Source organism: Daphnia carinata, chromosome 9, assembly GCF_022539665.2.
Source record: "Daphnia carinata strain CSIRO-1 chromosome 9, CSIRO_AGI_Dcar_HiC_V3, whole genome shotgun sequence".
Classification (NCBI taxonomy): Eukaryota; Metazoa; Arthropoda; class Branchiopoda; order Diplostraca; family Daphniidae; genus Daphnia; species Daphnia carinata.
In genome coordinates, this window is record NC_081339.1 from 1,777,565 (window position 1) to 1,805,524 (window position 27,960).

At 38.2% G+C, this 27,960-nt stretch overlaps 3 protein-coding genes across 3 annotated transcripts; 1 reads left to right on the forward strand and 2 right to left on the reverse strand.

Moving 5' to 3' along the window:
- The first annotated feature begins 4,995 nt into the window (after nt 1-4,995).
- Nucleotides 4,996-5,547, forward strand: LOC132088285 (uncharacterized). Its single transcript, XM_059496851.1, has 2 exons — nt 4,996-5,185; nt 5,243-5,547. The coding sequence occupies exons 1-2, from the start codon at nt 4,996-4,998 to the stop codon at nt 5,545-5,547; spliced, it is 495 nt and encodes a 164-aa protein (XP_059352834.1).
- A 4,418-nt stretch (nt 5,548-9,965) lies between these two features.
- Nucleotides 9,966-11,297, reverse strand: LOC132088286 (uncharacterized). Its single transcript, XM_059496852.1, has 4 exons — nt 11,176-11,297; nt 10,913-11,108; nt 10,678-10,827; nt 9,966-10,610 (listed from the first exon to the last, which is right to left on the reverse strand). Exons 1-4 carry the CDS (start codon nt 11,256-11,258, stop codon nt 9,966-9,968), a joined length of 1,074 nt encoding a protein of 357 aa, XP_059352835.1. The 5' UTR covers nt 11,259-11,297.
- A 4,255-nt stretch (nt 11,298-15,552) lies between these two features.
- On the reverse strand, nt 15,553-27,243 carry LOC130689166 (LIM/homeobox protein Lhx3-like). Its single transcript, XM_057512196.2, has 7 exons — nt 26,656-27,243; nt 21,834-22,008; nt 21,054-21,256; nt 20,921-20,988; nt 20,745-20,845; nt 19,783-19,955; nt 15,553-16,253 (listed from the first exon to the last, which is right to left on the reverse strand). Exons 1-7 carry the CDS (start codon nt 26,759-26,761, stop codon nt 15,994-15,996), a joined length of 1,086 nt encoding a protein of 361 aa, XP_057368179.1. The 5' UTR covers nt 26,762-27,243; the 3' UTR covers nt 15,553-15,993.
- Between the last annotated feature and the right edge of the window lie 717 nt (nt 27,244-27,960).

Here is a 27,960-nt window from a genome sequence, read left to right on the forward strand (position 1 = left end):
TCTAAAAAGCAATAGAAAAAGCATATAATCCTGCAAAAATATTATGAATGTAAATTTAAAAAAAAAAAAAAGTTATAATGCAGTGAAGAGGCGTCATATTGATAACGGTGTTTGAAGTGCAGAAACCAATATAGGGCGTTCGGGTTTTTTATCAATATATATGAAAACCAATTGTACATTGATTTTTTACGATGGAGAAATAGGACCTTAAGGCTGGAGAAATAGGACCCTCAATATGGAGAAATAGGACTCTTCAAAAAATGTTTGAAGATTGGGTCCTATTCCTCCAGGTCCTATTTCTCCAGGTCCTATTTGTAGGTCCTAAATCTTCGGGTCCTATTTCTCCAGGTCCTATTTCTCCGGCTACCCTCAAAATTATTAGATGACTTTCACGACTTGTTCGCGTCCAAAGATTCAGAATTAGGAAACACCAACCTGATAAAACATACGATTGACACGCAAGGACGAGGCCCCATTAGACAACGCCCATACAGAGTAACAAATAACCAAAGGAAATTATTAGATGATAAAATTCAAGAAATGCTTGATGCAGACGTAATCCAATATTCTCATTCTCCATGGGCTTCACCCGTGGTTTTAGTAGAAAAGAAATGTGGAGAAGTAAGATTTTGTGTTGATTATAGGAAATTAAATAGTATTACGAAAAAAGATTCATTCCCTATGCCTAGGATAGACGAAACATTGGACAAATTATATGGAAAGAAATTTTTCACAACTCTCGATTTAGCTTCAGGCTATTGGCAGATTGAACTTGATAATCCAGCTATTGAAAAAACAGCGTTCGTAGTAGAAAACAACCTCTACGAATTTAAAAGGATGGCTTTCGGTTTATGTAACGCGCCAGCCACATTTCAGAGATTAATGAATTACATCCTGAGAGACGTCTTAGGAAAAAAGGCATTAGTTTATCTAGACGACGTTATTATTTTTTCTGATACTTTCGAAGATCATTTACATGATATTCGAGAAATTTTTGAATTATTGAGGGATGCCAATCTAAAATTAAAACTTAAGAAATGTCAATTTGTCAAGCGCTCAGTGAATTATCTGGGACATGTAATTTCGACCGATGGTATTAAACCTGATCCGAGCAAAATTGATAAAATAGTCAACTATAAAACACCGACTTCTGTAGACGAAATCAGATCATTTCTTGGATTAGCTGGATACTACAGAAGATTTATTAAAGATTTCGGATCAATTGCCAAACCGTTAACTCGTTTAACTCATAAAGATCTGAACAGGAAGCCTTTTAATTGGGGACTTGAGGAACAAGTTGCCTTCGAGAAATTGCGCAATTCTCTGGTAACGCCACCAGTTCTTGCGTACCCCAATTTCAATGAAAAGTTTATCCTTTTCACCGATGCCTGCGATTACGGCATTGGAGCAGTGCTATCCCAAATTCAAAATGGCCAGGAACATCCCATAGCCTATTCCAGTAGACAGTTAACAAAAGCGGAATCGAATTATAGTACGACAGAGAAAGAAGCCTTAGCAGTCGTAGATGCCATCAAGCATTTTAGGCATTACCTATTGGATAAATCCTTTGAAATTATCAGTGACCACCGTCCCTTACAATGGCTTAAAGAACAAAAGGATAATAATGGTAGATTAGGAAGATGGGCGATACTATTGGCCGCAAAGAATTATGAATTGAAATATAGGCCGGGACGTGTTCACCAAAACGCAGATTGCCTGTCACGCTTAAAAGTAGCTAGTATCCAAACAGAGAGCAATATTACCTTAATTTTTGAGAAACAAAGGGAGGACGAGCTTTGCACAGCCATTCGTAATTATTTGGATAACGAAGAACTTGATCAAGCTTTTCTTCAATCTAAACCAGATTGGATGAAAGAAATTGAGTATTTTGAAGTTATTGATGGTACACTTTACCGGCACGTGCTGCCATCTACCGATAGCAAAAAGAAATGAAACTAACCACCAGTTAGTCTTGCCTGCATCGTTACGCCATCTAGTGCTCAAAGAACTACATGACGCACCGATGGGCGGACATTTAGCTTTCTATAAAACCTATTTGAAAATAAAGAATCATTATTATTGGCCAAATATGAGAAAGGAAATTAAAGAATACTGCCAGGCTTGTGAGGTGTGCACCGCCAACACTTCTTCAACATATAGGGCATTGTTGCATCCTCATGAAATAGCGAAAGCTCCTTTCCAAGTCATTGGGATGGACTTTTTGGGTCCAATTACGCCAATTTCACCTAAAGGAAACAGTTATATTTTAGTCATTACCGATTATTTTAGCCGGTGGGTAGAAGCTGTTGTGTTAAAGGATCAAACAGCACAGACGACAGCTGATTGTGTATATAAGACAATTATAGTCAGACATGGTATGCCAAAAGCTATTCTTTCCGATCGTGGGACCAATTTCACATCGAAGCTATTTCGTTATTTCTGTAAAACATTAAATATTGAGCAAAGATTAACTACCGCCTATAATCCAGCTAGTAATGGAGAAACTGAAAGATTTAACCGAACATTGACAACAATGTTGAGAAAGGAATTAAAAGATGGAGAGCATGAGAATTGGGAAGATATGCTGGATGATGTTTTATTTGCTTACCGTAGTTCTGTCCATTCTTCGACATGTGAAACCCCATATTATTTACTGCACGGTAGAGATCCTAATTTACCTATTAATGAGTTCCTTGACGCTTCCCCAAAAACATTTACCTCCGCATCAGATTACGTAGGTAATTTAGCTGAACGCTTGCGTTATAGTTTCCAACGCGTCCGTGAGGAGAGCGAAAAAGCAACAAAGCGCCAGAGGGAACAATATAATAAAAGAGCGAATGTAAAACAGTATATGGTAGGATATAGAGTATTATTAGATATTAGAGTAGTTAAAGAGGGCGATAGTAGAAAATTCACCTCTAAATATAAAGGTCCATATAGAGTTGTGAAAGTTTATTCCAACAACACAGTAGATATTGCGGATAATTCATACATTTGTCAACGAACTCATGTTAACCGCCTAAAACCCCTGTACGAAACAATGTTATGGAAAGACGAACATTGTCCCCCTATCGAGACGCCATCGAAGTTCGAAAATCGATTCCGTAAATCGATCTATACCCAAACGATAGAAAATGAGGAAAACGTGGATGTGGAAACGGGGCAAGTGGGCGTGGAAAATGCGGATATTGAAACCGTGGAATTGGAACCAGCCGAAATGCAAATGGCCGCCGCTCAGAAAAATAAACAAAATTTATGCATTGAAAACGAAACTGGAGAAACATATGATTCAGACGGTGATAAATCAATCGCTGATGACATGTTTAAAAATCAACAACAACCCTAATAGAACAAGATATCTTACTCCTATCTTTAAGATATATATATGTCTAGCCGATGTATTTAGTTCTCTAAGATATCTATTGTATATCAAAAAGTCATATCAAATTTATATGTCTTTATAGATATCTACCAGCTAACTGCTAGATATATTATGAGATATTCAATACCTTTGTATTGTTGTTGTATTGTTGAAGTTCCCAAAATATTACCTATAATAGATAACTGGCTTTATGTAGTGGCAGAAAATTGGATAGAGGAAGACATTCTCTATTTACCGAATGATAGTTATTCAGCTGCACATCAAATCCAAATTTTGTAGTGTGGCGTTCCACCTGATGAGGAAACATGGCAGAGATACGAGGATTTCCAAATAATTGGAACTTTTGGTAATTTTGCGTTACTACTTCATTTTGTATGTTTAATGTAACAATATTGCTTCCTTTTTAAAGACACGTATGAAGAAGCAACAACAAGTCTTCCCCGTGTTGAAACTGGCCTGCCCATTCTTAATCAAGAAAACTCAGGCAGAGGAAAACGAGTCCCTAAAAGGAAGAAACTAAATATACCTGGACAATCAACAACAGAAATAGACAGCGAGGGAGAGTCTCTCAGCCCACCTAAAAAATCAGCACCCAGCAAAGGAAAGACGATTAAGAAAGTCTCCCATACAAACTCTGCCAAAGGAATGGCCACTTCTACTTTGCTTCCAATACCTCCTAGAGCCTCTAAACAATCCAGCAATGCTTCAACGTCAACTAAAAAGGATAATTGATTTTGAACTTTTAACAAACCTATAAACCAAGTCTTATTGTCATTTCGTTTAGTCATTGCTGCTGCTTCTACTAGTAAGAGAGGTTCCTCCAGTTCTGATAAACGTTTGTCTTCTAATGCTGTGGTCCTTTCGTCAAATTCATCTCGTAATTATAATATTTAATACATTGTTGCATAACATTCATGCAACGCAATTTTTCATTAAGTTGAAAAAGTTTCGTTACCTCATAGCGATATGTCAAGTCTGGAAGCGTTAATAGTGCGTTCCAATGCCGAAGTTCTCTCATTGAATGCGCCTGGTGATTATGCTGCTTATTTCGTTATTTTGGTACAGTTACTGTGGTCTCGTAGTATATCGTTTATTTTTGTTTTACGTTTTATTTCGGACAAATGTGCCGGTCACTCTTGCGGTAATTACCTAACTTATTCTATAATTATAGAAGATACATCGTCTCCTGTGCATATGCCAAGTCAACAATCGTTTCAACCTGGTAATAATGATATTATTTACTTCTTAATTTTTGGTTCAGTTACTGTTGTCTTGTCTATTATATCGTGTTTTTGTTCGCCGTTACTATTCGGATTAAATGTGCAGTGCACTCCTTCTATAATTACCTTACTCTCCTTATTCTATAATTACAGAAGATTCGTCGTCTCCTGTGGATATGCAAATTCAACAGTCGATTCAGTCTCGTAATGTTAATTCTAGTTTAATGCTAAACCTTTTTTTTCAAAATATTCTTGTGCATTAAATAGGTAATTCCGACGACTCATATGGAACCCACCAGTTCAGTAATCATAAAAAATACCTTTCTTTCATCAACCTCTTTTTCAATACTGTTTTACATATTTTTCTTTATTTTGTTTATTGTGCATTAAAATATGCATCCGCAATTTAATTACAATGGTGGTCATTACAACTGGGGAATGCAGCAGCCGTACTGGAACTATAATTCACATTTAATGAATTCTTCTTATCAAACACCATCAACTGTCCCTGAATTTCCGAGCCAGCAAAATATTGGAGCAATAACAAGCTATAGGCCAAATGAATCACATCATCTGCAACTTCGTAACTAATCAGAATATTTTCATTTTAAACGTATAATCCTTAACCATATTTTTTTAGATGCTGAAAGTAGTTCCGGCCCTTCTACATCCCGAGATTCTTCGTCTTATTATGCTACGGATTCTCCATCGTCTCTTCCCATTCCAAAGAAAGTCAATCACGACAAAGAGAAATACTTCTCTGACCTTGCCAAGATTAATGAAAAGTTGTCTATGATCGATAAAAAAATTAATCCAGTTGACGAATGCATTGAGGAAATAGATGAAGGCATTGCTTCTTTTCCATTAAAAAACTTAGTATTGGAAGCATTCGAAAAAATTCTTAAAAAAGATGAAAATCTGAAGAAGCTAGTTAGTTTTCAATAATTTATATATTTCATTTAGTATGTTAAACTCCTCTTTCATTCATGAATAGATAGTCCGAAAAATCCGTCTTTCAGGAAAAAAGAATTCCAAAAATTCTGAAGGCGACTATGTGTACAAAGAGCGTGGAGAACAGTATTTGAAGATTCACTCTCTAAGGATGTAAATTGGCTTTGGAGACGTGATAAGAGAGTAAACGGCGGAATGGGAAAAAAAGGAATCCACTCTTGTCGTATAACGGAATTAGTAAGAGGTAACCATTTTATATAGAGAAGAGATATAAGTAAAGAGTAAAATAAGTAGTTAAATAAAAATATTTTATATTTAGTTAGAATCATCTCCAATTCAAAGTTTAAAGATCTGGAAAAAGAAGTGTTCGTCGCTGAAACCAAATCGTATCTTCATAATGCAAAAGGGCGTTTTGTGGCAGAACAAGCGAAACTTGCGGCGGAAGACAACAGCAGCGATTCTAATTAATAATAAGACTTGAATGTCTTCCTGTCACAGTTTGTAACTTGTGTTTATTTGCCAATTGTAATTCGGATTTTAAAAATAAACTGTCTTTAAAAAATGTATTCTTTTTTTTGTATTTACTATTTATTTTAGAGCGATAAGTTCCCTATACAGTTATCTAGAAAGTGGCTTTTAGGATATTCGTAAGATATATAAACAAGATATCTCCACCCCATGACATTTAGCTAGTACAAAGCTAGTACAAAGATAGTAGTAAGATATCTAAGATGTATTTGCCATAGATGTATCGCTATCTTTAAGATTGTGTGAAGATATCTTGTTCTACTAGGGAAACTACACCAATTCCCGAAAACAATGTAGATGCCATAAATTTGGAGTCTGAGGCCCGACAGGTGGCGCCTGCCATCGATCAGCTGGGAGAATTGACACCCCAAAACGCTACCGGACGCCCCTTAAGAAATCGACGACTGCCCATTCGTTATAGAAATTAGAGCGGTTTAGTTCAAACAATACAAACGATCGCCTAACGTACCCGATGTGTATTTAAAAGCTAGAAATTTCAAATGGGCTTCACAACGTTCCAAACACTCGTTGAGTTCACACCAACCAAACTGTGCTCCGATTTTTGTCAATCATCCCAAAAACAAAAAAAAAGCGTAAGAATGGATCTTAGCGCTAACTCCAGCAGCCACCAAAATCAATCAGCCAGTGAGTGGCTCAGTGCTGAGGACCAAGCAAGAAAAGTGATGGCACCAATGGTTGCCATCCCAATCTACGACGATTGGACACCGATACCAGAGAAAACATCCCACGTCGTTGCCCAGACGCCGATTTCCCCGGAAAGTAACAGCCAGGACTCGTGGGAGATCGAGCGACAGCGTTACGAGCGCCGCATCGCGGAAAGGACCGCCGCGCTGACTCGTCAATTCAACGCGGATCTCTTTTCCGAAGATTGGGGTAAAGCTGTAAACACTCTTAAACTTTTTCTGGATTTGGATCCCGGGAAGCGCCACCCTCCCTTATTCAACTGGACATCGGACCAGTGGGACACAGGTCGAAAAAGGCAAAGGCGCGACCCCACCACCTTCCATCAGTAAACCAACGGAAACATGAAACAAGGAACGGAAAAAGGACCACCGACTAAAGACTCCCTTTATGTACTCTCACCCCAGTAGAAGAATGTGTTTATTCCCCATAGCATAGAACTCTATCCACAAATCCTTTTCACCCCTTCGCACTATATTCACCTTTTTAACCAACGAAAACAAGAAAAATAAACACAATAGAGCAAACAAATTCCGCTAGCTTTTCATTATAGGAAATTTAAATAGTAAAATGAAAAAGGAAATATAAGGTAGAATAAAGAACAAAAATTAAAAAAAGAAAATGTTAAATTTAAGGGTATTTCAACAACGGCTGAGGCCAGGATCGAAACTAAGACCCCCGAGCTCTTCACAACTTTAAATTTTGCCAAAGAAATAGAAAATATTTTAACTTAGGATATTTCAATGATAGCTGGGGCGAAGCTCGAACCCGAGACTCCCGAGTGGTGGTCGAGGGCTGTGTCGCTATGGCGTCCAGACATATATGAATTCCATCTTATATATCAAAACCATTTCAACCCAAACCAAAAACTTAAAATATTTAATAAAGATTCAGTCACAGTGGAATAGTTATGACTTGATCGGCTTCGCAACTCTTGAGGTATTTACCAGAAAAAAAAACAATTTTCTTTTTCTTAGTCATGATCACAGCGCGGGTTGAACCTGAGACCTCCGAACTGTGGTCGAGGGCTATACCGACTAGCCATCTGATCACATACAATATAAACTTTAAAAACCAACGCAATTACAAGTTCAACATAAAATTAAATAAAATTTAAAATATTTAATGACAATCAACTCCCAGTGCAGTAAATTGGAATTAGTTAACCTCAACAACTCACGAGGAATCTACCCGTTATTCTCTTAGGGCGCATTTTGGCGTCTACTTTTAGTTCAACTTTTTTAGTGAACTTGTATTTTTGCGTCAACTGCCCGGTAGATGGTTCAACTAGGCGACCGTTTTGGGGACAACGCCAGTGGGAGGTTCAACTGAAACAGTTGAGCTTTTTCAACGGTGGTCCAGACCACCGTTGACCTTCAACTGAACTGCAACTCCTCCCCTTTCTCAGCTGTAGCGATGAACTTCCATTTTGGCGTCAACTTTGACGAAAAGTTGAACTAAAAAAGTTCAACAAATGGTTGACGCCAAAATGCGCCCTTAGTCAAGGTCACGGCGTGATCCGAAACTAAGACTCCCGAGTGACAGTTAGAAGCTATAGCATCATGCCACACAGCCAATGCCGATATTCCGAATCCCTCCCAAGTTAATACACACCATTTATGCATGATTAACCATACTCGCTTGTAGAAGCACTACACTATACCACAGAAAAACGAACCGTGTGCGTCCTTGGAAGCAGACTTGCCGTGCGATCAATTTTTTTTAGTTTGATCGAACTCATCTTCGCGATCAATTTCCTGCGCCATCTATTGGTCAATAAAATAAACATGATTAAAATTGGTACAGATATTTGTTCTTTGAGCTTTAATTTAAGACTTAAGCCGTTAAAGACTTAAGCCGTTTCCTTTCGTTAATTTTCTTATTTTTACTGATATCGAACAAGCCAAAAGCATTAATTCGACACACAAATAATTGATTAACTCTTACAACCATTTATTGATTTTAGTCATTTTACCAATTATTTAGCATTTGGTTGTTAATTTTTAAAAAAAGTAACATTTCAAAATGTTTATCAGTAAGTTGATATCTCTTCGCGGTAAAAATTAGTCCAACTTGACTAAAAAGTCTCTCGACTGCGGCGGAAGAGGGCAAAGTCACGTTATATCGTCTAAAAAAATTACATTAGTGATGAATTACGTATAATGACAATACACATAGAATGTCGGCACGGCACTTACTTATACATCTTCATGATGGTTGGATAATTTGGTAGGTCATCTAGATTTCCACACATCTTAAGGAATGTCTCTACTTCATCAATTACCTTTAACTTTTCATTTCGTTTAGTAATTGAGGCAAAAAAATCCTTCGGACGTCTCTGTTTTTTCTCCGGACTGGGATCTGATATTGAAGAGGAGGTCCCGTCACTTAAATCATCCGAACTATAAAGAACGAACAAATGTAATGAAATAAAATTTGCGTCAGATTTATTGCTCTTTAACTGTAAGTTATAATTTACGATTGGGATTCGTTGTTTAGTCCCTGAAACCGGACAAATTCTCCTCTGAGCAAAGTTTTTGCGCGACGAACATCGTCTTCATTATCCAACCATGAGAGCTTAAAAAATGGGTTGTTAATCGTAGCCAAACGTAGCTCATTCTCTAAGAACATGTGTTCAAATCTAGAATTATTGCAAAAATATCTTATTGATCTATTCAACTATTTCTAACTCGGAATTGAGAAAAAAAAAAACAATATTACCTCTCATAGATAGCGTCAAGCAGTCCAGTGATTAGTGATTGACATTTAATAATCGACGCATTGCCTTGTAGCAAAGCCAGTTTTTTTTTTTTAACAGAAATTGTTGGAAGTAGGAACCCCAAGCCGATATTCTTCTCGCCTTGCAACACGTCTAACGCATCAGTGATATATCGCATTATCTTCGTGTATTCCTTCAGGAACTGCTCCTCGTTAGGCGTGAAAGGAGTTAAACGAAGCTCTTCAAAAAGTTTCCTCATTGCACGACTCTTCGTTCTCAATAATCGGACAATGCAGCGTATAGCGTAATACTCTGAATTCCATCTTGTTTCGTTTTTTTGAATGAAAAGTTGTCCAATTAGTTCCATTATGAGGTCCGAATTCTGGGAACTTGAGGTTTGTCTATTCAGCAACAGTTGAATTTTTACAAGCGTCGAATTTCTCAATTCTTGAAATGTGTGATCCTAAATCTTTGATATATCAGCCTTCGCTATCAAACTCAGCAGATGACAGGCACATTTTCGGTGCATAGGTAGAGTGGGATTTACATTGTTAGCGCAATAGTCTTGTGTGATTCTATCGACAATAATTTCACCAATTTCGAAGTCTAACATGTCTTCTTCGTCCAATTGTTCAAAGTCATCATCATCATTGGGCACATCAGATGCATTCCCACTCTCCCGAAACGCCTTTAAAAAATTTGAACCGTTGTCAGTTGTTGCCCCTCGCAGCTTGTCAACAACTTCATATTCCTTGTGGAGATCTTCAATCATTTTTGTCAGCACGTCATACGTATGGCGCCCTTTGATCCGTCGTATGGCAAGACAGGCACTTCTTCGTTTTAAGGATTCAACGTCAAACCAATGAATCGTCTCACCGAGGTACGATTTCCTTCTACTAGTCCATGCGTCTATAGTCGTTGCTGCATCTGTAGATTTGCTAAGAGCATCAATCAGTTGTAACCTTCTTTCATTGTATATAGTCTCCAGTCTGTTTGTAAAAAACGTTCGTCCGTGTAAAACTAGATTCGGGGCCATACTATTAACTAGTTGTTTGAAACCAGGCTTCTCGACGGTATAAATTGGTAAGGCGTCAACAACGAGGAAATTCTAAAAAGAAATATCAACATTTATGAAAGAAATACATTAAATAGTCTAAATGAAATGAATTAATTACCAACACCCAACTATCAAGATCTTCTTGTGTAATTCTGGCGCGTCTATTTACTGAAATGGGTGTGTTGTTGAGGCTTGTTGGATTACCCAGATGTTTTACAGCATCTTCCCAAAGTTTAAGATGTCCAAGCTCATTATTGGGATCATGATTCTAGAAGGGTATTATAAAAAGTTCTCGTGTTAGTCTGACATGCAAGAATATATATTTGAAAGATATGTAAGAAAATGCCAACAACCAAGAAATGCCTTTTGGCATTGTATCGAGAAGAATGAGTCACCGCAAGTGGTTTTTCAGAACCATCCCTTTTCTTTTTTGGGACGCAGCCAGGATATAAACAACGATATAGACTGGCATTTTTGCCAGGCATTTCCCCTACATATGTGAAGAATTCTGCAGGTAAAACCAGTTTCTTTAAAGGAATTACAGTGCTGCTACAAAAATACAAACAAAAAGTTAATCACACACAATACATTTGATAGTTAGATAAGAAATTGTTACCTAGCATTGGGTTGCGATACATGATTCGTATTTGGAGATGCATTCTCATCACAAAAATCTTCATTATCGGACAGCCACGACATAGTTATTGTTGCACTGCTTCACTTTATAATACTATAATTGGAAAATATAAATACAATAATGAAATTTATGAAAATAATATGAGACAGTACTTTTCAAAAAACGTTGATAGTTTGACTAATGCACCACTTAAGTAGTAACATTCTTGGCACTTAACTATATTTACTATCACTAGATGGCGTGCAGTAAGAAATATTGATTGCAAAGTTGAGTTTGAGTTCGCTCAAAAATTTTGAGTTTGATCGCGCTCAAACTCATTCTTAAATGAGTTGAGCGATCGCTCAATTTTTGAGTTTGTGTTTGATCTCGATCAAAAATTGAGTCCGCTCACGGCAACTCTGCTTGGAAGAATGATACTCGACCCTACCCAGCAATAAATAATCCCCCTCATGACAACGGCAACGAAAACTGACACCTGCTAAAACAATCGAGGGAAACCTCGAGAGACTTAGTGTTGGACTTGAACTTTTAAAGAAAAAAAACATAGATGTAAAGAAGTGGTAAACTACAAGTGGAAGGTTTGACTATATAAGTCAACGCGGTTCGAACGCCGAGCCTCCACTCTCAACTCATCAATACCACAGATCGACAGCACTACCGAAGCTGCCAGGAGAACCACTGCAATTCTACAAGATGGCCGAAGATCACTCCCGCCAACCGAGGATGCCCCTTTTTAAACGAATCTGCCGCGGGATTGCCGCGGTGCAAACCATAAAACCGCGATACAAACCGTCAAACCGCGGTTCAATCGGTTTGAAAAAACAGCAAGCTGAACCACACCGGTTTGTCCTTTTTAAAAAAAAACCGCGTGGGTCGGCCAAAATCGTGCCCGATCGTCGCCGGGCCCAGCCCTACTTGCACACCGGCTTTCAGATTTTAAATTCGTCTGCTGGGGTGACACTAACCTTTTTCCTATTCGCCAATTTTGGTCACGGAGCCCCAGGCAATATCGACAGGCGGCAATAATGGACGACATCATGTTCGTAGATTTGAAAAGCTACTTTAGCCGTTAAGCTTTGAATTTGCATATAAAGATATTAATATAATTAATTCCGATTTTATATAAACATAGCTACGTAAGAGATCTGCATTATTTCGAAAAAATTATGCTTTCCAATCACAATAAATAGCCGAACGGGAGGCTTTTTGAGTCAAAATTCGGGAATTTATACGCCATTATGGCAGCTTTTAGTTTGTTTTTTTATTATTTTGAAACCCAAGATAATCTAACTAATTGGCAATAATGGGTATTAAACAGAACTATAACATCCCAGAAAATAGATAGTTAATTTAAATACTAAAGATGCGTAAATGACGAAATTTTCGATTTATTGGTAGCGTTAAGTAACGAAATCTTTCAGCATATTATTGAATGCGAAATTTCACCAAAAGAAAACAAATTTTGCTGTGAAACGACGGAATTTTCTAGAGATTCATAAAAACATATGATCGAAGGAAAAAATGTAATGATTCGAAAGGTAAAAGTTATTATTTTAAGTTATTATTTCAAAATAAAACTCAAAAAATAAAACTAAAATAATAACTCAATAAAAAGACAAAGTATATTTTTTTTGTTCATTTATTGTTTTACTATCAATATGTTAGATATGAAAGACTTAATGCCATAAGCGGCGCCAAGTTCATTTATTTTGAAAAAAAAATTCGGCTCTCATTGTTTTAGTCATCCCTTGCCTCGTGGATGTGGATCAAATAAATGAATTATGAAGCTACAAGTTCGATGCTACCCAGAATTTCAATTAATCTTCGATTCAGAATTTTTTTTATTTATTTTTGCGTTATTACTAAGTATTTTGTATCCTATTTTATCTTATCTTTAGCCTAAAATGTAAATAAAACAAAAATTTTAATATCTTATCTTAACTGTTTTTTTTTCGGTAGCATCTTTTATCGAAGCATTTTTTTTCGGTATTTACAAAATATCTTAACTTAACTTTGTGTTTTAAAAATTTGTTTACACTAACTGTATCTACAGGGTAAAAAAAAGATAGAAAGCACTGCATATATGTTAGTGCAGCCACCATGGCCTTCTTAGTAAGTAAACAGAATCGCAAAAACTATTTTTAAAAAACCTACATTTAACATCGTTAATGTCTTAGATTCGTTCGTTGAAATTTCATATAAGACCAGCAGTGTCATCGCGTGACACGTATGGTAAACGAGCAAACTGCGGCGAGATAAGAAAGAGCTCCAAAGACGGGAGCAAACAGGCTACTTGAATGAACAAGGGGAAATAAATAGTTGCCCGCCACACACTATTAGCTTCATTATGCCATCAGCCTATCATTTAGCTCTCATATATGTTAGTGCAGCCACCATGGTCCTCTTGGTAAATAAAACAGAAACGCAAAAACAATTTTAAGAAACCTACATTCAACATCGTTAATGTCTTAGATAGGTTCGCTGAAATTTCATATAAAACCAGAGTCATCGCTTGACGCGTATGGTAAACGAGCAAACTGCGGTGAGATAACGAAGAGCTCCAAAGACGGGAGCAAGAGCTGGAAAGAACAAGGGGAATTAAAGAGTTGCCCGCCACAGTCCAAGTTCCAGTGCCGGCGCCGATCACAACAGCGCTGAGTAAGGAGATCAAGGACTTCGCAGCCATTAGAGCCGGACCCTCAAAAGAACTGGCCCAGATCAAAAAAGCGAAATCTACAACAACAGGAACACCCAAAAAATGGAAAAAGATATCCCTAGAGGATAAGCTGAGCAAACAGCGGTCGAAGCGACTGGCAAGTACAGGACTCGTCTTCTCGCCCGACGAGGACGAGATCCTCAAGTCACCGTTTTCTGCTTAAAATATTATTGTTACTCTGTTATAAATTATTGTATATGTTGGTTGTTGGAAATAAAAGAACGTTAAAAGCACACAGAACTCTTCTCATTTCAAAAATTAAAAAATTAAAAATTAAAAATATAACTCAAAATATAAAACTACCAACCTATATATATGAAGAAGAATTCTACACATGTAAATATTACTGATTAATTGATACCCGACGTACTTGTACGATGAAAATGCCGGAAAGTCAAATGAATTAAGTTTCGTTTCAATATTCATAACATCAAGCATCATCCTAACGACGAAAACTTCAAGAAGTACCCAGAAAATGTCACAGGAAAAGACGAACGGAATCAAAGAAAAAACTATCGCACAGTTGTGATAACGCAATGATGCGTTTCACTGCTAATAACCCTATTATTAATGCCAGTGCTCTCGCAGGTTAGGCTAGTGTTAATTTTTTTGTTTAATAAGAAAATTTTTTTGCTGTTTAGATTCACTCTCAATACACGTGAGACCCACATCATATTTTTGTGTTCGAAAAGTCGTTGGCGATATTGCTTAGGTGGTCGCAAACGAAATGCTATTACATGCAGCCTAACGCGGAAAATCGTTAAAATGTTACGACGGACTTTTTCAATAAGCATCCGTTTCATCCTTTAAAGGTGTTTTTTTTAGACGGAAAAAACATTTAGGTATAAAATTTTTTGAAATTCATTTTTTAGGCAATTGTACTTTATAAATAAGTTCTTGATTATTCCCTTAAGGTCTGACGTACGATAGATTTTTATGCTGAATAGCTATTAATTAATACAACGTTTCTGAGTGTGCAATTGGATAGCTAAGTAGGTCCGACCGAAATATCGTTTCTAGCAGTTGTTCATCGCATCTGCTGTGAACATCATTTCACAAAAGCCAATGCTGCGATGTAACGAACTTGATTCAAATCTTGAGTTTAAGAGGTTTTTTCATTCTATAGGGCGGGCCATTAGCTAAATGGGGGTATGGAAGGGGGTGGGTGGGTGGGTAGAGGTCTGACAAACCATTTGTCTGCCAGTGATTGTCGTTCCCCTTCCTTTCAGGATGTGACACACTTGCACTACATGCAGAAAATGGCCGGTCATGATTAATGAATAATGATACAACGATCGATCGAATTTTATCTTCAGGCTAAAACATATTAGTCATCAATTATTCTACATAAGTATATAGGCCTAATCTCCATTTTCCCTAGCACTGCCATCGATGCTTCATTCTCAATCAGACGTGCTGCATTTTGTCCATTGGCACTTGCAGGTTCTGTTTGATCCATGACAAAAGTATAATCGCATCCCTAATTCGCGAAACGGAAATGAAATCTGTATGAGCCGATAAAAAAAACTAACAATAAAAATTGCGTCGTAACAATTAAAAGTGAAGTGGGAAACATTTTTTTTTTAGCATTTCTGTTTTTTCGCCCTACTTCTCACAAAAAATTTATTTCATTTAAACAATTTGGAAACACCGTTCAACCATGACGAATGATACAGTTATAGCGGGTTACACAGAATGTGATTTTTTTTCCGAAAATCTTTTTTGACTAAAACACACTACAATTTTTGGTTTGTTGTGGTAATTGTGCCCGGAGCCAGTTCAGTAATTTGCCTGATGAGACAATAATAATGTGAAGCATCTTATCATTTTACAATAGGTTTCACGACATTTTTTAAACGTGCACATGTAATTAACATAAGTGTACCGATCACAACAAACACCAAATGATTGACGGTTGGATGAGAAAAACACCGTACATGACTAGTTTTTAGGTCAAAACTGCTCGATTCCTTTTCAAAAAGTATCTTTAGTCCCGTTCATCTTTAGGGAGTACCCTTGTCACCGAGCGAACATGCGACATGTGCGTCTAAAGAAATTCCGCTAATTTGCATATTAGACTCTCAAAAAGGTTGTCCAGAGCTGGCGGCGTCAGTAACATCTCCAAGCCATGAATCGGGCGACGGAGGAAAATCGGGATAGTGTCCGTTGCTGCTGCTACTACTCCGTTCACTGCTGTTGCTACTCATATTGCTGATGTCACTGGATGCACTAGCAGGAGCTAATGGGGCCATGCCACCCATATCGGGCATTGAAGCACCTGTCATGGGCGTCAAAGGATTGCCATTGCTACCATTGTGCGAACCCAATCCTCCGTGGCGACCTGCAAAGAATAACGTGATTGAATTATTTCATTTAAAGCGTACACAAGACAGTGAGCATAAAATAAAGACATCCGTTTCTATTTCGTTCTGGTGGGATTGTCCCGGATCCCTTCCGGATCGAGAATGAAAACGAAATGTGTCACTATCACTTTATTATTGTTCGTTATTTTTCTTTTTCTTTTTTGCAAGGCAATGCCAGTAAAAGAAAAATCATCGTTTTTCCAAATATTTGGCCAGTTTCTTAAAACAAAAATGTATACCTCCCTATGACTGAGAACCAATTTCTTTCAACTCCATCCCACGTAAACATTTATTTCCTTCATTTAGTTTTTAAAAATTAAAAATAAAATAAGGGAAAAATTTAATATAATAGAGCGGCCTGTGTCTCATTTTCAACTATTAGAATTCCGCAGAAGCTATAATGACACAGATGCAAAGCGGATTTTGGTTTCGGTAGTTGATTCCCTAGACCAACATGCATGGCTATAATGAAGCTCGACTTATACCTTCTCCCTCTGGAAATATAGTTACAGCGATTTTCGTGGGCATGCGTGAAGCAGCAGATTGAACGACTAACTTCAGTTAGAGGCTTATGGTTATGCATTTGCTCATATTTCGAAGAGTGAAGCATCGACCGAAAAAGCTTTTGAGCGCCTTACGGTATTCTCAAGGTAATCGATGCCAAAATAGGGAAAGTAAGTTTTTTTACGATACTGTACGTCAAGGCCGTGATGGGTGTCTAGATGCTGCTACGACGCACAAAAAAATACTTCAAAATTATCAATACGGCGCTTAGAGGTTGCTTTTCTTATGCATACTTTTGCACGCACACTTTTAGATTAAATGGAAAGCAGTAGATATTCCGTTTTTACAGACCTTTCATACCATTTTTTATTTTTCATCGCAAATATGTTGGCGAAATGTTTTTTGTCGTTCGGTCGGTATATTACAAAGGCTTCCAGTAGAAATTAGTTGAGCGGCTGCCAACGCAAGAGTGAGTGGCCTTGAGGCAATTAACTCAGGTGAAACACCCAATACTGGGAATTTTTGCGCTTGCTGCTAACCAAAAGTCAACCAATATGACTCACCAACCCGTTGTTAGAAATGTAACCAAAATTAGTGGATTTAACTGGCAAAGCGAGCGTAAAAACCAGATAAAGCCTCTATGACAACAAATGGGGACGTTAAACTCAACTAAGTTTTTTTTTTCTTTTCAATCTTGTACCTTAGAAGGACAAGATTGGGATTCTGGGAAAATCTAGGTAAAGCAGTTCAGAAATACGTCAAAGGTATGTAACGTAAAATATCATGGATGAATTCGTTGTTGAACACAAGGCAGCGTTTCCTAACATTATAATATTTGAGTAAATAGCCGTAATTTTTAGAGAACTCGGCCTTCTTCCCTCCTTGTCTCGCTTTTCAGTTGTAAATAACGTTTTTTATTGCAGTCTAACGCACAGCGAATCGATACACCCGACGGCCTAATCAAGTTAGATGACCAGGAGTCAGAGACTCGATGGAAGACAAAATAAGTTTCAATTTGAAATTGTTGACCGTCTGAATGCCAGCTTTCGCTTGACTGTAGACAACCCTCATTTATCGCTATTAAATGGTAGCACTCATTTTAAGAAAAACTAGATTTTTCAAATTTAAGTTATTGAAAATAGGTGGTTTCCCCCCTGCAGTCACGTTTATAGGCGTAACATTGACCTAGATGCATTGCGTACATAATTATTAAAATATTTGCAGATATTTCGTCCACATAATACTTCCAGAAAACGGCGACTACTTAGCTCATTGGCTTTAAACGAAGCCACACCGATGAGTTCATCGTAAGGGACAAGACCCAGCAAACACAGGGAGGAAGATGAAAAAAAAAGAAAGAAAAAAGAAGAGGGGGACGCCCTCCCTACTTATTTTAACGTTCATACAAAAAAAAAATATAAAGGGAGAGAGAAATAGGGAAAGACAGAGAGAGAGGGGAGCAAGAGAGAGTTAGGGACCAGAGGAAAGGGGGTTATGGGGATATATACGGAGCTTCTAAAAGAGACCATATATTGAGATAAAAAAACTTATCCTCCTTTCTGGCTGATTAAAATCATACTCGTGAATGGCGCCGTGTATGTACACATATTATCAGTACAGAATAGCACTCATAACAGAATGCTAAACCATTCCTGGCTCTCGATATGTCTACGCCTCATCAAATGCGGACAAAAGGTGGACTCTCGACTCCTCAATAGATATACGTAGTCTCTAAAAGTTTTAGGAACGTACGAAATTTGCGTAGGAAGAGTATATCCAAAAAGCTATAGGTGGCTAGATCTGTTTTGAAATGTTGCCGGCCCTTCATTAAACTCTTGTCAGCGAAAAAGGCACACAAGTCTATTTAGAAAAATATAGTATACATTCTAATTTAATCCAAAAAGGTGGCACATAAGCAAGAAGAATAAGAAATTAAATTTTACGACACGTTACATTAGGTGCGATTAAGTCATAGTAAGAATTCCAAAGCTAGGCTTTCGAAAAATCTATTGAGGGTAAAAAGTTAAAACCGATGTGTGCAGTTGGTACCCCTTTCTACAAGCTTTTGTATCAATGATGGCTATTCCCTTTAGCCCCTTACTGGTCTAATGGCGGTTACCGACCCGAATGATCCTCATGTGTTTCCGTAATTTATTCAGTATTGTATCCCCCATCTATACGCCACACATGACAAAACAGTCTAATGTGCCAAAGGGGAGTTTACGACGCGCACAGGAGCGATAGCACCACACACACCAGTCAAAGGGAGACAAAATGGAATACCGAAAAGGGAAGGAAGGAAAGAAGGGAGGGAACAGGGGAAATATTAGCCAACAACTTCACGGGTTATCACGGGCAAAGTGCCGTATAGTCAAACAACGCCCATCTGTTCCGATCTAGACATTCGAGTGGAAACAACAGGCTAGACAAATCAATAGAAAGTCAACAACGCCTCGTGCACGCCATGCTAAAAGCTACAAGAAAAAAAAATAATAAATAAATTTTTGGCTATGTATGAATTCAAAAAAGGACACAACAAAAAAATTGAGGGTTGTGAGGGGTGTAAGAACGATGACTTGTGAATCAAATATTCATGTCTGCTGAGATTGACCTTCGACCTCACCTCCCTCCTAGGCTCCCCTTACCGTTTACACCCGTGTACCATATGGGCGTCGATCAACCAGACACGCCTTTTGCAGGTTTCAGCTTTTAGTGCGCCCTAGAGCTACTATACAATTCCATGCGCTCAGCCGAAGTGCAGTGTGTTGCGGCGTAATCGAATTAAAAGCTGCCCACCGTTTCAAACTGACTTGAACACACTTCTTTGAATTTCACCGTATTTTCTGTGTTCTTTTCTTTTCTTATTTCGATACTTTACCTGCGTTCTTTTGAATTAGTTTAGGTTTTACACCGTTTCTAGTTTGATACCGAGCAGTTGGCATAGGAGTACTCGAAGGCACAAAATAGCGAAATAATATTTATAATAATAGGGGAATAGTTTACCTGAGGAAAAACCGAGGATAAGATCATCTTTCAGATCTTCAATTTTAGACGCTCTGCTACCATCTTTACCGACTCCAATTGCGCCACCATTAGAGCCTCCAGTACCATTGCGGAAATATTGACCCCATCGGGCTCTGCCAGCATCTTTTTTCAATCGCTTCTCTTTAGCTCGTCTATCAAAAAATGTAAGAAAGCAATAATTAGTATCTTCGGCATTTTTTTGCATATTCAAATAATTAGAATCATTTTGGATTATTGTAGTTGGTGCTTTCAATTTCGGTTCGAGAGGTTTGCTTACAAAGTTACTGCTTTCATTGCATGGATTCAGTCTTTATACGAAATGAAAATATTTTACATACAAAAAAAAAAGAAAGAAAATAAAATAAATAGAAAAAAAGCAAGGCTATACATGAGCGTACGGGGAAGCTGCAACAAAAAAAAGAAAGGAAAAGAAAAAGAAAAGAACTTGAAAGCGAAGTGAACATCCTTTGTAAGGAAGCCATAGGGAGAACTGCGCAGTCTGGAAGGGATCGAGCAAGAATGTCAGGACCAGTTACCATGGTTACGAGGAGAGAAGATGGCTTCGCTCCCGAGCGGGGAGCATTCATTGGGCTTCCAGAAAATTAAAGTGGGGCGGTCCTAGCTCAGTGAGCCTGTGGTGATGGGGTGCTTGAGATGGGCGGAGAGAGGAAGAGAAACGAGTTTTAAAGTAAAGCCTTCCGACAAGGCAATACTTTTCTTTATTTCACGAGAAAATTGCGGTATTCTTAATATTTACGCAGCTAAACGATAACGAGAACCGTACGGTACGCCGTAAGTAAGACTGCACGTTGAAATGCATGGCCGTTGTTTTCATAACCCATATCGAAATTGTGTAAATAGCTATGCACATTGCACTCAAATTAAACAATTTGGTTTGATGCGGGTGAAGCCAAATGAAAAGACATCAACATTATACATGCCTGTTTTGGAACCAGACTTGGACCACTCTCATGTCGAGGCCTGTATCCTGGCTGAGTTGCTCACGTACGTGACGGGCTGGTTTAGGACTGGCATTGTAAGCCTGTTGAAACGAAAAGCAAATCTATGAGAGTTTGCCCTCGCACTATTACAAATTTCTGTATAGTTTTATATGAACCGATTTTAGCGTCTCCAGTTGTTTTGCTGTGATTGTTGTCCTTGGTCGCTTCGGCGGGTTTTCTCCTTCTAGAATTTCGAAGGCTGTGATGTAACGAGGAGATGAATGGGTTACTGCAATTTTGAATGCGTACCTTTAGTCTTAGCGGACTCGTAATCAGCTTTACACACTAGTTTGCGGTCTTCCATAAGATAAAACTCGTCGCCCGTATCCAGTTGACGGCCACAGAGAAGACACTGGAAACATTCTAAATGGTAAACGTGTTGTTGTGCCCGGCGTACAACCTGCGACGGAGCGATACCTTGATCGCAACACGCGCATTTGGTACCAAATCTCCTTAAGGGGAAACAAAGAACACTAGTTAGTTTTACATTGCGTGATGTATGACGTAGCCTTTACATTCTTCATTGTATATTGTAAATAAGCATGATAGAGACAGTTATATACAGTTACAGAATTACTATACATCCTAGCAGTTGTTCTCGTTGGGATTCAGATCAGCCTACCAAAAGTTTGACTTAAACCATTGGTTACACCATTCAAGTTTGAATGAATATACTAATCTCCCGAGATGCGAAAACGTATCATCATATAATTGCTCCTATGTGATTTCGCACGTTGAAATGCGCTTCGTCCTGCGTCATTACACTTCGTCGATAGCATTACATGTAGAACCCTCAATTGAACCGTTTCCTCACACTCTACCACACTTAAAGAGACAGAACAAAATTCAAATAGGTAGTGAAACAAAACATTTTGTAATCGCAATGATTTTATCGGATTTTAGGATCGCATCACACAAAATGAGTGCAAACGTGTGAAGCGTTATTCTCGGTAATTACATAAACCCGTTTTGGAAATACGCAAATGTCATCTACATTTGTAATGTCTTATGAACTCGGATGGTGCTTACCTGAAGAAATCTTCTTTGCAGTATGTGCTACCACCCCTGACGAAGCATTTGTCAACTAGATGAGTACCGCAATCCATGCATTTGAGACACTCGGTGTGCCAGGGACGATCAAGCACCTTGAGAATGAAGCGGTCAAGAATAAAGCCACTGCATCCGGCACATCGTGGGATTGTAGCTGTAAAAATAAGTGAATTGGAAATCGCAAATAAATGCCAAATTTAAAACAAATTATCTACGGATGCTGTATTCATGAACTTTTTTAAGTTAAAAAAAATTCTTTGTGCTGTTTCCTTTGTTGTGTGTCACACAAGAGCAAAGTCAACAAAAGCCTTCGCGGTATTTGCTGGTATTGCTAGGCCTATACTGTGGCAATTTCTTATCAAATTACTATACACATTCCATTTGTCTTCTTTCAAATTTAGAGCATTATTTTTCATTATTGTTGCCATTGCATTTCAAGAGGCGGGGAGATGCAGCTAATTCAAATTCCGTACACTGGGACAAAAATCGCTTTAAATGTTAAGCCAAAACATGCTGATTTTTTAATTTTGCATCAGATTTATGTATTTTATTTTGAAAATTGTACTGCAAACCAAAACATATACCAAATTTTTTAAATCGTAAGCACAATCACAAGTCAATTTCAAGTTAAGCTACTTTGTAGATCTGTCATTAGTCATTACTTTCCCATAGGTTACATTGAATTACACGTTCACAATAAAAGTTTTTTTTCCATTTCCCATTAACTTTCCTACTATTAGGTGAGAGAAAATGAAATATTCAACGATTTTCCCAAACTTCGCATTTTTCAGTATCATTAAATGAATATTCACTGCACAATAACAGATTTATACCTTTCCTATCCAATATTTCCCTCGGTAGTAAGATTAACATTTTTTGCTAGGGCGAATAGGTAGTGTTTCTTAGAACAGATGTATCGCAAGGTAAAAGAGTAAAATCATCTTCTTTCCGTAGTGAATTTTTAAGCAAGCAAAAATGTTTGACCTCATGTCAAAATTTACCATTCCATAGCCTACACTTGCGCTGGGGTTATCATTCTTTCATTTTAAAGCAATAATGATTCGATTCTCAACAAAGTTATCTTAGGTGACAATTCACAAAGAACTATATGAAAAAGAAATTAACTGAGTTCCAGGCCTTCTGGGCTTTGTATAGCCAATAGACTATTTAGAGTAGGATGCCACTTGTGCAACTACGAGCATGTTTGGCACAATGTTAACCAAATCTTGAGATCTGCTATCCAAGAGGCAAGATCCGCTGAGGTCTCACGTGAAAAATAAATGAAAACAGCAGCATAATGGAAGTAGAAGCAAACCAGAAAAGCACGTGACCAACACGCGACCTTTGGACATTACAGAGCACAACGCGGCTAGTATACACTCCAGATATGCTCGTTGGATGAGCAGCTGTAAGAGGCACACCCCTATGCTACGACTGAGTCATATAATACTTAGTAACTTGAGCGAGGCTTCACTTGGGCTTCCCTTTCGCCTCACTGATTTCTTTCACCAAACTGAATTAACGCGAACAATTTGTTTGTTAATCGTTGGCCGACGGCGGTTTCATCTGGAAAGATTCGAGTGCTTCCGACTGTAGTCCTCGTCTATGATATTTTTTAGGTGAATTGCATTATTATTTTACATGTTTACATTATAGCTATTGGGGAAGAATTATTAACGTACACTTGAAAGCCGAATGTTTACTCATGAAATACAGTAGCCAAAAAGTATTTTCGCAAGAGTTTAAAATCGTTTTGTTGTCCTTGTAAGAAATAAAAATAAGAAATATTAAAAATAACAGACCGCATTGAATTTGTAAACTTGAGTCTTAAAACCCATGCACGAAAACAATGATTAGCATAACGAAAGAAAATAGCCCTTCTAAGCAAATATTTTAGTTTTCTATTCACCACCATTCCACTGGCATGTACTTATACATAACTATTTTAAAGACCCCCCTTGATGCGTTCATGTTGAACATAGTAAGATGACAGCCATCTGACGTTATTTGTCCAATAACGGCAATAATTCTGAAAATATTTTACAAGGCGTTTCTGTAAGGTGTATATAAGCGTACCTGATATGGTAGACTAATTTTTTGATAATCGCCAGTCTGTGGTCTAAAAAAAACGAAAAAGGGTTGCGTCATCTACGGTAGGGCCTTGTACATAAATATAATATTGAATCCATCAGAGGGAGAGAAAAACGAGAAAAGAACCGTAGCTTGCAGATCACAGGCTAGACTGCTGCGCGTGTCAAACACAAGCCGCCGGTCACGCGACTGACAAAGCCCTGGCAGCATGCCAAAAAGAACCCACCAACCTGTCGAGGTAAAATCCCTCGCGGATTGACACACACCCAAGCTACACAAGAGGGGGGGGGGCAAAAGGGAGCCTCTGATTATGCCAACAGTAGCACGCGTCGTCGTGGAGTGGCTCGTGCCTACAATCCTTCTCCATCTGTACTTCTCTGGCTTTACTGTGTTGGTACTCCCCTTCCTTCAAGTCCCCATGAGAGAGGGACGAAAAACTATCCTCCGCCTATGGACGTACATAACATAAATTGATAACATGAAATAGAAGGATAAACTGTTTCGAGAATTATTTAGCGAAAGCAGAACCATACCAAATTCATAAAAAATTTCCTTCTTGCCAAGCCCAAAATTCCGTTGTCTTAGTAAGGGGGAGCAATCATGTCAAAATTGTCTTGTAAAATGAAACGGTGTTATCCAGTTCGTGGCTTCAAAAACAATACACGAAATTGTAACTTAAAAAATGAACAGAAAGAAGAGCACCATACTTTAGGCATCAGGTAGGACGGTGCTCGAAATTACTTGCAAACACGACTTAAAAGTCTACTGCATGAAAGCAACTGTCGCGAGATGCAGCTGATTTATTACGTTGTTGACCATGACAGTGGCCCACGTTTCATTCCTTGCCGGAAACAAGTCTCCGTGTTTGTTGCCTTGATTTTAGAGTTCCAGTTCATTCTGCGCGAAAATAATTGGAAGAATGCCCGTGATCTGACACCATGAAACAAATTCCATATAAATATTTATACTGATAGTGTTTGGGTGTAAAGGGAAAACATGTGCAGTGAAACATGTACAAGGTAGAAGATGAAACTGATTTTTTTTTTAATTTTTTGCACTGTTATGGTGTTGGCTCCAGCTTCGTGACACAGTTTAGAACAAACACTGGGACGATCTACTGAACAGAAAATGCACAATTATCACTTGCAACAGCTTCGGCCAAAGCAGTGCATCCGAGGTATGAATGTATCGAGTTGCGCTGGGTAATACATGCTATACAAATAGTGTTTGTAGAGAAAAGGAAAACTCCATCTATCTTGGTGGCAGTTGGTAAAGAACGAGTACATTGCTATATCAGCAAAGTGTGCCCATTGACGTGATTATCTAGTGTCGACCGGCGACCAGGACAACGGACTGGTCACGTGCCGGGGCCTAACATAAAAAGGCGACATTTCCCCCTCGTTTTCAACCTTCCTGTTATCCTTCTACTATCTCCCTATTCCGTTTTTCTTCATCAAACTATTGTAGCAACAAACACTTTTTCCCCATTTGGCAAAAGATTGTTAACAGTGGCATGAACGGTTCTATTTAGCATATGCGGTTCTATGTTGTATAAGAAGACCTTTTTCGGTATTAGCGGAAAGATTAGGCCATACTGGATTTTTCGTCAGTTCCATATTTTGCATGATGAAAGCTTACACCGAAAGGATTACCGACGGCAAAATAAAAATCCTGACGGAACCAGACGATTATACGACCAAAAAATATACGTAACTAAGATGGATACCATTTAGTTTAAGCGATGTTCTGCTGAGACGTCCACCGAGGTACAATTTAAAATAATTCGGGTGGACGCCACATCTTATATGTCTATAGTCCTACATTTTTTAACGAAATCCTCCTCCTCGACCCTTACCGTTAGCTGGTAAGTTTATTCACGAAAAAAAAAACACTACAGAGAAGCTGAATAGACTGCAGTTTGTTTTTGTTTGCAAAATAAATGCAGTTTTGCTTAAGCACTTGTAGAAAGACGAGAGGAGGTTAAAGTAGGCTTTTGCTTTCATCGAGGAAACTTAGCGAGCCAAGTGGTAGCACAAAAGAATGATGTGTTTTGATCTTTTCACTCGTCAGCTCTCCAGATCAATGAGCGCAAGAGAGCCATCAACTTTTTTCATAGTGATCAGAAAAGCGCACAGAGTTGGACAAATGAAAAAGTCAACTATAGGCCTGGCTATGTTTAGATTGAATAACAGTTTATTCGGCCAGACAATGGCTTTTTCCTATCTTTGCGATTCTAAAGGTATTTAAACTATTTTAAATTCTATCTGACTCAAACAAAAATCATTTGGCTGGGCATTTAGTCATAGCTTTGACAAATGATCTGTAGTTCTTCGCCAGCTTTGGACATTTTTTTTTAATCAGCTTGTTTCTGTATTGGTCAGTTTTATGGGGAAATGGCCGTAGTCTTTTCGACTAATTGGAAATATATCAAATTTTTTAAATCCTGGTTTACATGCAGCGTACAATAATTTGTCGATTGTTCACTTTTTGAACATCGTTCTTCCGCTGTTTAAGTTACAAGAGCAGTGCTAAAGCTTGTTCCCGACTCGTTATTTACAAGGATTTGTAATATTAATGCTAATCGGCTTATATTAAACTATTCAATGAGCTTTTCAATGCATTTTCTAAACCGAGGAATCTGGAGTGACGGCTAATATGCGTGAACAGCAAAGAAATACATATTCAACACGATGTATCTAATATTTTTTACCTTCCAAACTTTTGTGACGAGCAAGTAGAGAAAGAAGAACTTCGCCGTGTTGATGGTGAGGTGAATCCATTCCAACTGACTCTTCAATGACTGGGGTGAACGCCATCGTTTTCACCAAAGACAAAGTTAATTGTGGTAAAAAAAAATACAACAAAAAAAAACAATAGAAAACAGCAACAACAAAAAATCAGCTGTATTGGTCTGAAATTTCACCAGACGAAACTGAAATACTACGCCTAGTTAAATCTGAGGCGCGTACTGCAATAGGTCTATCGGAAAGTCACGTAAGCTACACGAAGGATGGGTAAAAACAACGATATGCTGTTGAAACTGAGAAAATATGGTGATATCACGGAACAGAAAACGAACGCAAGGGAAACGAGGTCTTCGCCGCTAGAAACGAGGAATACTAATTTCGTTGAGTGCAATTCCCTTTCCTATACTGGTTCTGACTGGTGGCAGTATGCCCATGGAGACAGGGCAGCCAGAATTTTCCACACGAAGAGGGTTGAACGGTGGTATTACACGTCCGGTTGCGTTTTCCCAAACACATACCAGACGAGGCGACGTGCTTTTTCCTCAAGCCCAGCCCCTTTGCTTCTTACCCATTGGTCTGTCTAAACTTCAACGCCAGCCCACCAAACTTCTTTTCAACGCAGAATCAAGAAGTTCAATACGATGTAGTGACCCAACCGGACTTACTTGTAACATTTTGTTTTCGTAAGTTCGTAAGAGCTTAAGTTTCGCTTAAGTTGATCTCATATTGCACTTACCTTTGTATTGATTTTTGTGACTTTGGAGATAACTGTATTCTTTTTTGTTGCATTTACCTACTCAAATAGTGGTTTTTTGCAAGAAGGAAGATGCGCACGCAGAGTGGAAAAATAAATTAACTGAACTGAACATCCACCCTTTGGCTTGGCTACGCAAACTTATCCACAAGGTAAAATGCTCCTCCTTCTGGCCTTGTGAATTAAGCTAGTGTAAACGAAGTTCATTGAGATCAATCAGAAGTTATGACATGACGCCAATTGAATTAGCCACCCTCCTCCCCTTCCATGACTAGATTATTAAGGTAGATGGACAACAACACACTGACTCGATAACAAACAGAGACACACAAACAGGTTGCTCTGCTGACTGCAGCTAATGGAAGATCAGTATACGACCATCAACAGGGGGTCCTAGCTTGATTCGGATGTGCAGCTTTTTATGCTTTTTTTTTATCATATCGTTCTTCATGTATCTTGATTGTTGAGAGACCTTGGTCGCAACTGGCTGATAATAGGTCCGGAGTCAACCCCC